The following is an 18065-nucleotide window of genomic DNA, read 5'->3' on the forward strand; positions in this document are numbered from 1 at the left end:
GAAGGAAAGAGAATGGAGTAGTTGACGGAAGCGGACTCCCGGTGGTAGTAGGGAGGAGGGGCGGCCTGCATACCTACATCAAAGGAGGCGTCGAAAAAAAGGTCATGGGCTGGATTAGCAGGCATGGAAGACAGATGGCTAGCATAACGACTCAGAAGGACTGCTCGCCGATTGGACAGCGGAGGTTCAGCAGTCTCAGCATAAAGGCTTTCCACAGGGCTGGTGTAAAAAGCTCCAGACACTAAACGTAATCCACGGTGGTGGATAGAGTCGAGACGCCGAAGAATAGACGGCCGAGCAGAGGAGTAGACTATGCTTCCATAGTCCAATTTCGAGCGCACTAAGGCGCGATAGAGGCGGAGAAGGACCACTCGGTCCGCTCCCCAGGAGGTACCATTCAGGACACGGAGGGTGTTAAGGGATGGCAGACAGCGAGCCGAAAGATAGGAAACGTGGGAGGACCAGCACAGTTTTCTGTCAAACATAAGACCCAAGAATTTAGCGACGTTGGAAAACGGAAGGTTGACAGGACCTAGATGTAAGGAGGGCGGAAGAAACTCCTTACGTCGCCAAAAATTAACACAAACGGTCTTACTGGGAGAAAAACGGAAGCCGGTTTCGATGCTCCAAGAGTGGAGGCGATCGAGACATCCTTGAAGATGTCGTTCAAGAAGGCTGGTCCATTGAGAGCTGTAGTAGATCGCAAAATCGTCCACAAAGAGGGAGCCCGAGACATCAGGAAGGAGACAATCCATAATTGGATTGATGGCAATGGCAAACAGTACAACACTCAGCACGGAGCCCTGGGGTACCCCGTTTTCTTGGGAGAAAGTACAGGAGAGAGTAGTGTTCACCCGCACCCTAAATGTGCGCTCTGCCATAAATTCGCGAAGAAAAAGGGGCAGCCAACCTCGAAAGCCCCAAGAGAACAGTGTGCGGAGGATGCCTGTCCTCCAACAGGTATCGTAAGCTCTCTCCAGATCAAAAAATATTGCTACTGTTTGGCGTTTCTGGAGAAAATTGTTCAGGATATAAGTGGAGAGAGCAACAAGATGGTCAACTGCAGAACGATGCTTTCGGAAACCGCATTCGGCAGGTGTTAAAAGACTGCGGGACTCCAGCCACCAAGCTAAATGACAATTCACCAAACGCTCAGAAACCTTACAAACACTACTCGTCAGAGAAATAGGGCGATAGCTAGAGGGGAGATGTTTGTCCTTTCCAGGTTTCGGAACAGGAACGACGATAGCTTCCCGCCATCGTCTGGGAAAAGTACTATCGGTCCAAATTCGATTATAAAGGCAAAGGAGGTAACGCAGACTATGGGTTGATAAATGCAGCAACATTTGGACGTGGATACCATCCGGACCTGGGGGGGAGGAGCGAGAAGAAGAGAGTGCATGTTGGAGTTCCCGCAAGGAGAAAACAGTATTGTAGCTTTCGCGATTGTGAGAGGAGAAAGCAAGAGGTCGCACTTCCGCTGCACGTTTCTTCGGGAGAAACGCTGGCGGGTAATTTGAAGAGCTCGAAATCTCAGCAAAGTGCTGACCCAACGAGTTAGAAATTGCGACGGGGTCCACTAATGTGTCATGCGCGACAGTGAGCCCAGAGACCGGGGACAAACTAGGCGCGCCTAAGAACCGTCGAAGCCGACTCCAAACTTCCGAGGAGGGAGTGAAGGAGTTAAATGAGCTAATAAAGAATTTCCAGCTTGCCTTCTTGCTATCGCGGATGACACGACGGCATCGCGCTCGGAGCTGCTTATAGCGGATACAGTTGGCCAAAGTAGGATGGTGGCGGAAAACGCGGAGAGCATGTCGCCGCTCACGTAGTGCATCACGGCATGCCTCGTTCCACCAAGGAACTGGGGGGCGCCGGGGCAATTCGGAGGTGTGTGGTATTGAATGTTCCGCAGCTGTAAGAATAACGTCGGTAATATGTGTGACCTCATCGTCGATGCTGGGAAAGTGACGGTCATCGAATGTCGCTAGAGACGAAAAAAGTGTCCAATCGGCTTGGGCAAACTTCCAGCGTCGCGGGCGCATGTAGGGCAGTTGAGGCTGCAGTCTAAGGACACATGGAAAGTGGTCACTCGAGTGTGTATCATCAAGGGCGAACCATTTGAAGCGCCGAGCTAGCGGAACAGTACCGACCGCAAGGTCCAAATGAGATAAATTTGTCGTGGAGGCAGACAAAAATGTAGGGACCCCAGTGTTGAGGCAAACTAGATCTGCTTGGTGGAAGACGTCTAGCGATAGTGAGCCACGTGGACAAGGATGTGGAGATCCCCAAAGCGGGTGGTGGGCATTGAAGTCCCCAACCAGCAAATACGGGGGTGGAAGCTGACCAAGAAGATGAAGGAGATCAGCTCGTGCCATTGGTGTGGACGATGGAATGTATACAGTACAAAGAGAGAACGTGTATCCAGAAAGGGAAAGACGGACGGCGACAGCTTGGAAGGAAGTGTTTAAGTGGATTGGGTGATAATGAAGAGTATCATGGAGAAGAATCATGAGTCCTCCATGGGCTGGAGTGCCTTCAACAGAGGGGAGATCATATCGGACGGACTGAAAATGAGGGAGAACAAAGCGGTCATGGGGACGCAGCTTTGTTTCCTGAAGACAGAAGATCGGAATGGCATTCAGCCGAAGGCAGAAGATCCTGATCCATAGGTTGGTCAGCAGCAGCTCCTGCCACCAGCGACCGGCCGGATGATCGGCCGCCAGCAGTGCGCCTCGGTGACACAGAAGACGGCCAAGGGCGATTTCCGCCAGGTGGTGCTGTAGATGGGACACGCCTTGGCGGAGAAGGAGAGGAACTGTGTTTCTTTGTAGCCTTCTCGGAAGTATGATGTTTAGAGGAAGGAGGAACCGATGGTTGGGAAGTTGCCGTACGTAAAAACTCGTCACGAGTATGCTCTTTTTTCGAAGTCTTGGTGTCTGACTTTTGGGCACGAGATTTAGCAGAACTCGACGAAGGGTGAGCCAAAGAGTGGGCAGGCGAAAGTGGTGAGGTCGAACGGGCGATCTTTGCGCTGGCCGATCTGACGACCGTGGCACTAAAGCTGAGGTCGCAAGTCTGCGTGGCCGCCTCCTGTGTTGGCCGAGGAGAAGCAAGGACAGTGCTGTATTTTCCTTTCTGAGGCATGGTGGGCTGTCGACTGGCGAATAATTTTCGAGCAGCAAAGGTCGACACCTTTTCCTTTACTCTAATTTCCTGGATGAGCTTTTCGTCCTTAAAAACGGGACAATCTCGAGAGGAAGCAGCGTGGTCACCCATACAGTTGATGCAGCGAGGGGATGGAGGTGGACAAGCACCCTCATGGGCATCCCTGCCACACGTAACACATTTGGCCGGATTGGAACAGGACTGGCTGGTGTGATTGAACCGCTGGCACCGATAGCAACGCGTAGGGTTTGGGACGTAAGGGCGAACGGAAATTATCTCATAGCCTGCTTTGATTTTCGATGGGAGTTGAACTTTGTCAAATGTCAAGAAGACAGTGCGGGTTGGAATGATGTTCGTGTCAACCCTTTTCATAACCCTATGAACAGCCGTTACGCCCTGGTCAGACAGGTAGTGCTGAATTTCTTCGTCAGACAGTCCATCGAGGGAGCGTGTATAAACAACTCCACGCGAGGAATTTAAGGTACGGTGCGGTTCCACCCGGACAGGGAAAGTGTGTAGTAGTGAGGTACGCAGCAATTTTTGTGCCTGGAGGGCACTGACTGTTTCTGACAACAGGGTGCCATTCCGTAATCTGGAACAAGACTTTACAGGACCTGCAATTGTGTCTACACCTTTCTGAATAATGAAAGGGTTGACCATGGAGAAGTCGTGACCTTCGTCAGACCGAGAAACAACAAGGAACTGTGGCAACGATGGAAGAACTGACTGTGGCTGAGACTCAGTGAACTTACGTTTGTGAGCAGACATAGTGGAAGGTGAGGAAACCATTGCGGAAGAATCCCCCATGATTACCGGCGTCTCCGATGGCGCGCTCCTCCCTTGTGGGTGCCCTCTCTGAGGGCACTCCCGCCTTAGGTGATTGTTCACACCTCAGGTCACACCTCCCAACAAATGGACGGAGGGACCAATCGGCACTTTCGGAAGGTATCAGCTCGGGTAATCACCCCTCCCTGGGCCTGGCCGTTACCAGGGGGTACGTACGTGTCCTACCTGTCTACCCGGGGCGGGGAATTATGCGTTACCCCGTCACCGGCTACGCATGGAAGTGCGTGGGTCGGCCTTCAGACACACACAGGAAGGAAGAAAGAGAAAGGGAAAGGAAAGAAGAGAGGTCTCAAACGCCGCAGCAGAGAAAAGGGTAGAGAGAAGAGGTAAGGAAAAGAGAAGGACAAAGGAAGGATGAAGACTTACAAGCAAGGAAGGCGAAGAATTTGGTACATTTACAAGCGTCCGTCTCCGGACGTAGGCACAAACCATACCCCCAGAGGGGGAGAAAGGGAAGGAAAGAGCCAGAGGTGAGGGGGGGGGGGGGGGGCGAAGATGGGGGATGGGGAAGGATGCGGAAAGGGAAGGTATGCAGCCCGGAAAGGAAGGAGGGCCACATCAGCTCGGGGTCCCGTGCTCGCTACGCACGTATCCACAAAAGAGTTGTGGATCCCCTGGGGGATACTTCTGTGGTGCCTTCACTTTCCCATTCCTGTTGAAGCAGTTTGGAATCTACATTCATGATATCATGACAGGTTACAGCTTCTTTGCAGCAGTTTAATTATGTGTGCAGCTCACCATTGATGCCATACTCTCCAATTGATCTAGCATTTAACAGCTTGTTTACTTGGATAGCTTTCATTGTCTCGACTAGGTGTGTACCCCTACGCAGTCTCTTGATAGATTTAAGTTGCCCTGAAAGTCTCTCTAATGCTTTATGTATGTCAAAAAGCAATACTTTCTCAAATGCAACTTTCATATATTTATTAATGATGAAAGTGTTATTCAACAAGGGATGTCATCAATTACTGGTGGTAATGGAAATCCCAAGTGGACTAGCTACATGAGGTCTCTTTGAGGTTTGGACCAATGGGCCACAAAAACCTCTGGGAGTGATAGACAAAATATTGGCTTCATGGAAATCCCACGAAAAGCTAAGAAAATAACGGTGCATCAAGACACAGCCCCAGTTACCTGGGTAAGCTTTATACAACAGTGGTGCGGCAGGTGCCTGCTCGCGAGTATTCCACCTCAACAGCCGTCCATCTTATCGGCATCCAGAAAACCTTGACATTGACATCCTCTTTTAATTTTTACTTGGAGGTCTGCACCATCCTCATGACCCAGGTAGTTACGCAAAGATCCCTGCACCCTGTGGCATACAACATTCTACTGTCATGCCACACAGTGGCCAAACCCATACACAGCCAATGAGGTGCTCACTGTTTGGAATTACCCAGGAGGCATGTGTGGTGTATCAGTTGTCACTGATTCATGACTATTACCTCTATTTAATCTATGTAGGACAAGCTCTTGAGATCTGCAACTAATACAAATGGAACACATTTGAGCATGCGTCATAAAAAGTGATGCTACTAACCTACTAAATATTCCTCCTCCTCCTCCTCCTTCAGTAGCACTACACCCCTTGGTGAGTCTTTGCTTCTTCAACGATCTTCCTCCACATTTCTCAGTTCTTTGCTGCTCTTTTCGATCCCTGGACTCCCATACTGGTGAGATCCACTATTACATCATCAATCCATCCTCTTCTAGGTCTCCCTTTTTGCCTAGCTGAATGTATCACACCTTCCATTATTTTCTTTGGAATTCTATCCTAGCCATCGTATTTGCTGGGATTTCACAAATTTTACTATGTCCCTATCTTCTATTTACACTTTTAATTCAGCATTGTAACGTATTCTCCATCCTTCTTCCTCCCTTATTGGACCATATATCTTGCATAGTATTTTCCGCTCACAATTCTTAGTGCACTTATGTCATGTTCCGTCAATGTCCATACCTCTGACCTGTATGTGATAACTAGGTTGACTAGGGACTTATATATTAGCATTTTGTTTTTCTTGTAACAAGACTATTTCTGAAAAGTTGCATATTTGCATTTCCTGTTTGTATTCTTTCCCTTATAACCTTTCCAATACTGTTATCATTTGTTACTAGGGCTCCCAAGCAGTTACAAGAGGACACTCCTTTAAAGCATTTCCCATTGCTGCTTAGGTCTTTAGGGATTCTTCTGGCCTCAGATTGTGACATTATCATGTACAGGGTGTTTATAAATGAATATTAGGTTTTTACCCTTTATAATATTTATTATATTAAACTTACAGTTATAAATGATATGTCAAAAGAGAGAGCAACTCAGTTTTACCAAGAACCTTATAAATGTTCAGTGTGAGCACCGTTTGTCACACAGCACACATCAAGTCTATAGCCGAGTTCTTCCCAAACGTCGATAACTGTGTGTTCAGCGATTATAGCAACAGCTGTTTCTTAATTCAGGGAGGTCTGCTGGTAGCGGAGGCATGTACACATGATCCTTGATGAAGCCCCAAAGGAAAAAATCGCATGGTGTTTGGTCAGGTGAACATGGAGGCCATGCAAAGCAAGCCCTGTCATAGGGTCCCTTGTGGCCTATCCAGGGCTCGGGTACAGAGAAGTTCAACCAATCACATACTTCGCTATGCCAGAGAGGTGGCGTACCATCTTGCTGAAAACGGAGTTCTCTGGCTCATCTTCGTCCAACTGAGGCAAGAGCCATTGCTCTAGTGTATCAAGGTAAGAAGTACCAGTTACAGTAGGTTCACCAAAAAAGAAAGGCCCATAAACTTTGCACCGGAATACGGCACAAAAAACAGTCACTTTAGGCGAATCTCGTGGTATGTGTACCACCTTGTTGGCACGTAATCCATGGTCTGCCAGCTTTAGAGCCTGTAATAACTGTAAACAGTAAGGACGTAGTTCTATGCGTTTTCTTAAAACTTCCCAAATAGTCGACACAGGAACTTTTAGTTCACGACTAGCCTTCCCAACTGATTTCTTTGGGCTACGAGTGAACGACTCTCTCACTCGCTCAACAGTCTCTTCACTAACTCTTGGTCGTCCTGTGCTCTTCCCTTTACAAAGGCAGCAGGTATCTTCAAATTGATGTTACCATCTATGAATGTTATCATCACTTGGAGGATCACAAGTGAACTTCAGCCGGAATGCACGTTGCACAGTAACTACAGATTTGGTCTTTGCAAACTGCAAAACACAATACGTTTTGTGTTCACTAGTCGCCATCTTCGCTACTACCACCGTTTAGTGGATTGTGGCGGAAACACTGCATGCTGCACATGCACACTGGTGCCAAACACAACTGTTTGAGTTGTTCTTTCGTTTGACGTATTATTTATAACTGTAAGTTTAATGTAATAAATATTAGAAAGCACTAAAACCCCAATATTCATTTATAAACATCCTGTATTGTGTTTTGCTTTCATTTACTGTGAAGCCAATTTTTAAGGTTTCTGTTTCCATTGCCCGGTATGTTTCTTGGAGTGTATTGATATTTCTTCCTACTCTATCAATGTCATCAGTGTATGCACATATCTGGCTAATTTTCAAAAATATGGTGCCTCTTTCATTGATTTTATTTACTACACTATGTAGAACTATATTGAATAGGATAGTGGAGAGACAATCACCTTGCTTCATGCTTTTATTAAAGTCAAAGCTTTCACTTGTTCTGCTAAGGGCCTATACTTTTTCTCTTGCTTCTGTCATTGTCATTCTGATTAGTCTTATTAGTTTAGCACATATACCAACTTCTTCCAGTACTCTGTGTAGTCCTTGCCAGTTTACGCTGTCAAAGGCTTGTTTGAAGTCAATGAATAGGAAATGCAGATCTATATCATATTCATAGAACTTTTCCATCATAAATATCTGATCAGTTGTACCTCTGTCTGATCAAAAGCCTCACTGATTTTTCCCTAGTATGTCTTCAGACTTACTAAATACTGGAAGAATGAAATTCTCACAATTATCCATCTGAAGATGATTGTATGAACTATCAAAATGTGTAATGGTGTAAATAAAACACACGAATGACACAAAAATCTGTTTCATTTAATTCTGGAGGTGGGGGGAAGGGGGAGGAGAGGGAGAGAGGGGGTGAAGGGGGAAGAGAGAGGGGGAAGAGAGAGGGGGGAGAGGGAGGGGAGAGAGGGGGAGAGAGGGGGAGAGAGGGGGAGAGAGGGGGGGAGAGGGGGAGAGAGGGGGAGAGGGGGAGAGGGAGGTGTAGGGGTATAAACGGGGGAGGGGGAGGAGATGGATAGAGGGGGAGAGGGGGAGGGGGAGAGAGGGGGAGGAGATAGAGAGAGGGGGAGGAGAGAGAGGGGGGGAGGGAGGGAGAGGGAGAGTGAGGGAGGAGGAAAAGGATTAGTACGGATATAGTACAAATAAATGGGAATAAGTGACAAGTGAGAATGCAAAATAAGTCACAAACAAAGGGCAAATCAGAACATGTAGGAAAACATGAGACAATGTGCCAAAGTAGTAATAATGTAATTTTTTCAAATAACTTATCACTTCAGGCAGCAGGGCCCTCATGAAAAATTCTCGTGTGTGTGTGTGTGTGTGTGTGTGTGTGTGTGTGGATGGACAATACTAACCATTTCTACAGTACTACACACTTTGTGAAAATTCACTAACATGTACATTTGACACACATCAAATTTCACTGAGACAACTCACCTGTCTTCAAAATAAACTATGGCTGTGCCTGCGTGTGAATTTAAAGAATACGCACGAACTCTACCAAACCTTTCCAATACTCCCACTAGTATTTCCTTTGTTACTCTCAATGGTAGTTCTGAAAAACAGAAACACATTCAGATATTAAAGTATTATGATGTTTGCAAATTAACAAAGATGGGAGTTAAAGTCTGTGTTGGCTGCAGTGTCAACAACATCCCTAAGTCACAAGGTTGTTAATGAATCAGTTTCTCACAGCCAATGGGATGATGTTTTAAGTAAACATTTACAGGTAAGAAAATAAAGTATGTATTTCAAGTACTAAAATGTATATAATCTGAAATTCTTTACAGGTTATTCGAGGATTGTGTAAATTTTCACTGGCACTGTTTTGGCATTCTTTTATATCTGACTTGGAATGCGAATTATTGTCATTTAGTTTAGGTTATGGAATTTTTTTACACTGCCTGGCTGTCTCGGCTCCCATTTGACAATGTCCCAAATAGTTTCAATCTCACTAACTGCATTATTTATTTCTGTCAGGACGTGCGCACTTCTGGATATTTTGATGACTTACCTTAAAATCCTACAGTGTAGTATGCAAGTGATGTTGGATCTTAACTTCTTGCTCTGTTTAACTGTCTGTTGGACTTTTTACTTATGTAGCTAAAAGACTTCAAGATCCTCTTGAAATGGATTGCATTTGAATCTCTGCAGAACTTTCCTCCTCTCCTTTAGTGGTGAACAACACTGTTCATTCCACCAAGGGACAAGCTGCCTCCTACGATGGCCTGAAGATTTCTGTATGGACCTATCAGCAGCAGAAAGGCTCTTCAAATCCTGTATGCTGTCTCCGTGTTTAAATGCAGCAAACTGGCTGTAAAGCATCCAATTTGCCTTTGTCATCTGGGGGCTTTTAATTTCTGGCTATCTTCTTTGCTTAAAGTGAACAAAAACTAGACAGTAGTCACTGGGATAGAGCTGTCTACTGTTTTCCAATGAGCAAAAGAGCAAACTGAGAGATCAATCACAGAGAATGATCCTGCCGATTTTTGTGTGTGTGTGTGTGTGTGTGTGTGTGTGTGTGTGTGTGTGTGCGCGCGCGCGACTTTATGAAGGGATGCGCGACTTTATGAAGGGATGCATGTCTCCACAGACCTTTTCTTAAAATTTCTAAGCAATCTAGAACCTCAGCCAAACTAATTAAACTAACAGAACGTACTATAACCAACACCAAATCAAAAGTCAAGTTAAGATTAGAAATTTCTGAATCATTGACCATAAAAAAGCTTAAGACAATGTGACTGTGAGGCACCACTGCTTTTCAACTGTGCACCGGAACATATAAAGAGAGACTGGTATAAAGGAGGATATAGAGGAATGTTCAATACAGGTCATCGGCTTTGACCAGTGACACAGGAAACATGCGACAAAAACTGTAAACAATAGGGCAACTATAACATCATGTTATTGCCATTTTTTCAGATGAGCTAAGCTACAGATCAATCTGTCATCACAATTTGGTTTTTTTTAGTATCATAACCACATTGTCACCTCCCAAAGAAACCTAGACCTCAAGCAATGCTACAGACTGATCTGTCACAAATCAGTTTTTTTTTTTCCTTCCCTAGCTAACAACACAACTGTAAATATATGCACAAAAAGGGAATTAGAAGTGTTAAAAGTGATACGAGTTTATACTGCTTAAAATTTTTCGATTGTCGTGCTCTTCTAGCCAAAAATTGTTCAAGAAACCAAACAAGTCAAATTGCTATAAGAAAGAGCTTGGAAAATTGGTCTTAGAATATTATTTGAAAAGCAGAGATTATGCTAACTGATCCATAAAAGCAAACAAAATTACAATACAAAACTCAAAATTGCTGATAAATATAGAATGCCAACATAAAATGTAAATGAGAACCTAACATATCAAAATAGTATTTAAAAAAACTGAACAAAGTAAATCACATCAGCAAAAACACAATAAAAAAAGCCCACTGATAGCTGCAAAATTCAAACATTATAAAACAGTTACATAACCAAAAATAACACATGCAGCTGAAACCAACTTCAAAACAAGTAATACATAAAAAACTGACAAAATGCTAAAGACAGAAAGAAGAACAATTAGGACATACATAAATAAACAAGGCACTGGAGAATAGCAAACAAGGAAACAGAAACAGTAATGATCATGGTCAGGAAGAAATTCATCTCATTCTTTGGACCTGTGAGAACACCAGGAACCTAAGATCCACAAACCCAATCATCCTGGCTATCCTATAGTTGCTGGCTTCAAAGCACCCACTGAACGTATATCTGCCTTAGTTGATCAACGCCTGCAACACATAGTCCAAAGATGGCCCTCCTATATTAAAGACAAAAGCCATTTCCTAGATCATCTGAAATTCTTACCCACTCCACTCTCACCAAACACCTTGTTTGTCACAATTGATGCCAGCTCCTTCTATACCAACATCCTCCACGTAAAGGGTCAGTCTGCTGCTGAACTTGCCAAGAACTACTTCACCTTTGAAGGCAAACATACAAACAGATCAGGGATATGGTCATGGGAACCAGCATGGCTCTTTCCTATGCCAACCTTTTCATGGGTTGCTCGGTGGTCTTTCCTGGGCTCCATAAGTCTTCAGCCCCTGATTTGGTTCAGATACATTGATGACATCTTTGCCATTATAATCTCAGGGTTAAAATTCCTGGAATCTCTGAATACATTCTCCCAATGAAATTTCACATGATCCTATTCTGAATCCGACACCACTTTCCTTGATGTTGATCTCATTCTCTCCAAAGGCTAGCTACACAAGTCTGTCCACATTAAACCTATGAACAAACAACAGTACTTACATTTTGACAGTTGCCATCCTTTCCATGTCAAACGTTCCCTTCCATACAACCTTGGCATTCGAGGCAGACATGTTTGTTCGGATGCAGACTCTTTAAAGCAATAAATAACCATTCTCACCTTAGCCTTCACTAAATGTAATGACCCCACTAGCCTAGTTCAAAAGCAGATTTCCTGAGCCATCACAAACAATCACAGTAGAGCTGAGACCTTGAAAAAACAACTTCAGAGCACACCACTTGTCACTCAGTATTATCCTGGTCTTTAATGTACTGATCAGCTACTTCAACTTCCTAAAATCATGTCCTGAAATGAAGTCCATTCTGTCTGAGATTTTGCACATCACACTTAAGAGTTGTTCTTGGTCACCCTCCAAATCTCCACAATATCCTTGTCAGAGTTCTATGCTTCTGCATCCATCTCCCTGCTCTATGGCACCTCCCCCATGACCGTCCTCACTGCAAGACTTGCCACATGCACCCACCTACCGCCACTTATACCAGCCCTCTGACAGGCAAAACATATGCTATCAAAGAGTGAAACAAAACGTGCAATACAATAACTGTTACATAAACACTATTCAGCCTCTTACATCAGAACGACTACCACCAATTTATAAGTTTGGATGAATGGGCATAGACAGAGGGTGTAGAATGCCAACAAAAAATATCATGTTGCAGAGCATGCTCTACAATAGGACAGTCATGACCTCGGCACCAGTTTCACCACAAGTACCATCTGAATTATCGCCCCAGACATCTGTTTCTCAGAACACAGCAGGTGGGAACTAACGCTACAACATATCCTTCGTTCTTGCCACTAACCTGGCCTAAATTAACATTAACTACTTTTGTCTCAGCATTTATTCCCAGAAACTACTCTATCTTCTCTCTGTTTTAGTTTTCTACATCTTTTATTTTCTGAACTGTCTATCCCCCCCAGTAACACATACAATACACTTCCTTTTTGCTCTTATTAAATTGTGCACAATATTTCAGCAGTAATATCTGTCTTGCATGTTACACTATCTTTCACCTTTAAGCTCTCAGGTTTTCAAATCTTGTCCGGTGCAGTCCCCAACAACCTGTCTTCACTTCACATCCCATCTGTTAAGTCTCCCCTTACTTGCGGTTCTGGCTGACTTTTCCGAACTCTACCCCTTTTTCCTAAACCTCTCCAATTCCTTTTCTTTCACCCCTCTACCTTCCCCTTCAACCCCTCTGCCAGAAGAAGGAGCCACTGGCTCCGAAAGCTTGCATAAGTAAAACCTTTTTTCATATGTGTGTTCTCCCACTGCTGCTTAGCGAGCAGAGTTTTTATCTGTCCAATTACATTATATGGTCAAAAATTGATTATTTTCATTGTTCTTTAGAAAATATAATTAGTACAAGAATAGTAGAAAAACTCTTGAATGGTAAGAGCAACATGAAATGGATTACAGGAATTAAGGAACTTGTAACGGAACTCTAAATTACAGCAGATGGCCCTTAAAAAAAAAAAAAAATAAATAAAAAAAAAATAAAAAAATAAATAAGTAAATTCAGGATGCATTAAAAATACTGCAAACAAAGATCAATACAAGGACTACAGAAAGGGTGCCATCCAATGAAGAACAAAAAATATCTGAAAGTATGTTGCCACTAGATGGCAAGCCCCCTTTCGTTGAGCACAGCCAGGAGTTTAACTCAAATTACATACTTACACTGAACTGGTTCCTCAATTGATGTACCGAATATCATGTAACTTACAGACAGAAAACTAAAAAGTATTGCCATTAATCAGAACTATAAGACTGTGAAAAATGTAACTATGTACGCTTCCGCGGCCAGTGTCATGAGATTTAAAATTCTTATGGGTGTTGTACTACACCACTGTATAACTGTAAAAGCAACATTACAACCATATTACAACAACCTTCCTCAGGGCAAGCCTAGTTACGGTGAAGGAAAGGTGCATCTATTTATTGCAGACAATCAGGGTCAATACAAATATCTGTGATACTTGTAATTGGCCATAGAATACAATGACAAAAAAGGAGACGGTAGGAAAGAAACTATTCGTGGGCTAGCCTGCTTGTCAGTGACTAGTGACAGTCTGCAAATCAATATTTGGGTTTTCGTGAGCATATTCAAGAAATAATTAACATATTTTATACAATGAAAAGGTACAACACCCAGAAGAATTTTAATCACTAGATGAAAAATACTAACAAACACAGAGATAACACAGGTTTTTTTTATCATACTATAACACTTATAGCCTATAGTTACTTACGACTGATATAGACACCACATTCCAATTTTGACGCCATCCTCCTTTCACGATGAGCTTTTGTTTTTAGATGTTCATGAAATTTACAAGCTGGTACTGGAATTTTGCAATAATTGCACGCACGATACTGGTCGTCCATCACCAACGTCTACATATGAAAAAAAAGTTCACGTAATGAATGCAGCCTTTTTTTTTTTTTTTTTTTTCTTAACTACAAAACTATACTGCCATCAGTGGACAACATTTCAATAATCCATCAACTGAGATACACTTTTAAAAGTGTGATACGATATCTTACAGCACAACACTAAGTTTCGTCTTTAAACTTTTTCTGAAAACTATACACAGTTTGGAAAATCACTCTTGCAGCAGGTTCATTTATTCATTCAAACCATCCAGCAATGTGCATCTGATAAAGCTCCTGAAACAGTTCAGTCATGGAATGAGAAAGTGAATAATGACTTTTTTGATGAACTATCTATAAGATAAAGGATTACTAAAATTCACCCCTCCCAATACTATGGGAAATAAACAGACATGTCACACCGTGAAAGAGCGAGTGTTCTACCGGTAGGGCTATAGCATAAGTGCCACGGGCAAACAGAACTACAGCAAATTTATTGAAAACTGCAGTGCATACTTCAAACTACCAACTAAAGCCTACTGAGAGCAGCCTGATCAATGAACGAAACCTAAAACGAATGGTCAACAGGACGCACAACATGCTTGTAACAAACACAAATGAAACGACTTATAAGAAGCAAATGGCTTTTTATTGACTCCGATGAAGACTACATAACACTCCGTGGAAACAAAACAAAAAGAAACGAACAAAAGCAACAAAACTGATAAATTCGGGAGAGTGGAGTGTAACAATTCAACAAATTTTATATTGTACAAGCAGCAAAACGGAATTGGACTTACAAGTGTACGGATAGGCCTGTGTTAGAGTTTATCTAGGTAGGTCGATAAAATGGATTAAAGGGCTACAGATGTAAACACAAAAATTACCCACAGTTTCTTGCACCTGATTGGGGATGCAGTTCTGTTCACAAGTATCTAGGTTAATTGAAGGCTTTTTATAAACATACAACACCTTTCCGTATGTGGGTGTACATATTCGATAAATTTGCGGCAATACTTCACCTGAAAACATATTTATATACAAAAATCACATACCTGCTTCCCATCAAAAATTTTGGATATTTAAACGTTTACTTAATACGGGAATGTTTTAACATCAGACGCCTCAGCACCGACCATGCTTATCACACTAGGTATTAGAAACGAAGAACTTACGATGCACCAATGTTATAAGACTACTATTTCGCACAAACATTACGCCTACACAAGCAGAACACTAGCAACAGCTATGAACTATGAAGTAAATTCAACAATCTCAAAACAAATCAAAGAAGTTACCGTGACATACAAACACCCGACGACCAGGGTCGCCAATGCCTATCAATGTAATAGCCCACCCAGGATCGTCAGATTACCCTATTATATCTCAAGATACCATCCATTTCAAAAATAGTTGCAACAATACTTACATACAAGAAAAAGACCATGAATCAGATTAAAAATTAACTATTTTACACACCTAACCGGAATTTACTGGGCTGAGCGATGCCATATACTGCTTCTCATCATTTATCTCGTCGGTTCGAAAGAAAAGAGAAGACAGGGGAGAAGGATGATTAATTCTCGTAAATTTGGGGAATTTGGAGTTTTGGCTGCAGATTTCATAGGTATCAAAAATTTTCTTCCAGTACACAGGGGCAGGTTTTAATCTAATCCAAATTTCTCCTGCTCCAGCATAGCACAATTTTTCCATTGACAATCAAATTGTTCACAGTTGATTAATTTTTGAAGAACAGGAAATCTCTTTACGACAGAGTACAAGGATTTAACAGCGTAAGATCGGGCTACGTTAGATTCCACTGTAGAAATGACTTCAAAAATGGGATTGGAGAGGTCAAATTGTCTTTTGATCTCTGAGACAAGCTCAATATAGAGATTCAAGTATCTTTTATAAAAACAAGTTATGTCCTGTTGCTATATTTCAGCCTTGGCTTTGAGTCCATCAAATGTTTCCTGTGCAGTGATACCCAAGTAAAACTTTCAAGTCCAGGAACACTAGCCACTCCACTACCACCTCTCACTATGGCGACAGTGAACCATCCATTTCCATGTGAGAAAGTGTCGTTTATGTCCAAGCTAAAATTAAGAGAACATCCAAGAAATACACAAGGTCCATCGACGAGAGCACGGGTTGCAACACTCTTCACTGGAATGCGATTTTTCTTGTCCCCAGATGTTGTAGTAAGTTCAATGTTTTCTATATTCTTGTAAACTGTTGTGCGAAGACGACGTCGATATCTCCTGTAAGGCATGTTGGCGGCGTTCAGTTCAGTTGCCTGTGCAGCAGCAAGACACAGAATGAGCGTAGCGCGAGTGCGCCCTCGCTTATATACTGTGCGTGGACTTAGCGTTTTCACAGTGGCCAGCGGGAGCGCTATTCCGGACGCGCATACTGGGCGTCGCACAACAGTTTACAAAAATATAGAAAACATTGAACTGACTACAACATCAGGAAGTGCCTTGGATTTGTATGGTCTAACAGCAAAACTGCAGTTGACTTAATAATGTCTAAATTAGTAAAATCAGAACACAATTATTTAGCATTGTTGTGATTCTTGAGTTTCTCCAGGCGTATTTGATATTCAAAATATCCACGGGTGTACTGCCGGTCTACAGTGTCCAACGGGCACAATATTTCGGCGATCATACATGTCATCATCATCAGGTGAACTGACGGACTGAGCTCCTCTGAACGTGCCGGCACGGAGAACCGTAAGCTATGGCTGCTCAGAGGGAACTGCGTTCGATCGCGGCGGCGGCCGATTTAAATACCCTCCGCCCGCGGCGCGCTCCCTCCGCTATCCGCGTCCCGCGCCACGGTCGCACAGTGGAACAGATTGCGACGGCGTCTGTGATGACGTCGGTGTGATGGTTCTGTCCGCCGTGGTCGTCACAATTATACGTTTGCTCGATTTACTGTTGATTAACCCAATCGCTGGTTCCCAAGCCTTGCTAAGATTATAGCCACAGTCACGGTTTATGAGGTCGTCATTGATGCGAATTTCGATGGCCTCTCTAACAACGCTGTCCCAGTATCTCGACGTCTGTACCGGAATCCTCGTGCGTTCATACTTCATAGCGTGATTTTCCGACAAACGATGTTCAGCGACCGCCGACTTGCTCGGATACATCAGTCGAGTGTGCCTCTGGTGTTCACGGCATCCATCCTCGACGGTACGCATCGTCTGACCAATATACGACTTGCCACATTGGCACGGAATCTGGTACACGCCGGCCTTCCTCAAACCGAGGTCATCTTTGGCGCTCCCCACCAGTCCACGAGTTTTATTCGGAGGACAAAACGCAGTTCCGGCCCGGTGTTTCTTCAAAATGCGGGCGATTTTCCCCGAGAGTGCGCCTGTATATGGAATAAACGCAGTGCCTACCTCCTCCCTCGTGATTTCATCCATCTCCACAGGTTGTACTGTAGTGGTTGGGCGGAGAGCACGTTGAATCTGCCATTCTGAGTACCCATATTTTCGAAATACAGTTCTCAGATGTTCCAATTCCTGTGGTAGACACTCTGCGTCAGAGATAGTGCGTGCCCTATGTACTAGAATTATTTAGCATTTTTTCTACATCTGACTTCTGTGTGTGAAGGAGAGGGACTTCAATTTGAAAAAAAGGTATTAAAATCTGTAAGTATACCTAAAACATATGACATGAATTCCAAATAAGCCGAAGTAAATGCGTTATCCATAGTTGACAGCTTATGTTCTATAATTGAAAATGGATCTTCCATGACAACATTTCTCAGGTAGACATTAAGTTTGTTACACTGTTCCAGTGCCCTGTCCACACATGATTTGACAAGCAAATATCGATCTGCACAGGGATGTAGAATGTTGTGTATTTCAGAACGGAAAAAAAACCACTTGAAAATCTTTAAATGTCTCTCTTCTGCTAAAACTTCTATTGAAATGAGAACCTAAATTTCTCAACAACTGAATGATACTTTCCAACCATAACACTTGCTGTGTCAGAGCTAAAACCGACGATATTATCGAGATTACTGCTTTTTTTTATTTTCTCCTATGAAACTTCAAATACCTCAAAGAAAGTGGTTTCAGTCTGGCATGAA

General features: G+C 43.3%; 1 protein-coding gene across 1 annotated transcript in view; it reads right to left on the reverse strand.

Moving 5' to 3' along the window:
- The window catches only part of LOC126262851 (speckle targeted PIP5K1A-regulated poly(A) polymerase-like), a 193104-nt gene extending 177854 nt beyond the window's left edge, over nt 1–15250 (reverse strand). The window contains exons 1-3 of the mRNA XM_049959719.1: nt 15020–15250; nt 13844–13988; nt 8707–8824 (exon numbers count right to left, since the gene is read on the reverse strand). Of these exons, the coding sequence (XP_049815676.1) occupies nt 8707–8824; nt 13844–13979 (254 nt within the window). The 5' untranslated portion in view covers nt 13980–13988; nt 15020–15250. The remainder of the gene's footprint in view (nt 1–8706; nt 8825–13843; nt 13989–15019) is intronic.
- Nucleotides 15251–18065: the final 2815 nt, after the last annotated feature.

The sequence above is a fragment of the Schistocerca nitens genome, chromosome 6, assembly GCF_023898315.1.
Source record: "Schistocerca nitens isolate TAMUIC-IGC-003100 chromosome 6, iqSchNite1.1, whole genome shotgun sequence".
NCBI lineage: Eukaryota > Metazoa > Arthropoda > Insecta > Orthoptera > Acrididae > Schistocerca > Schistocerca nitens.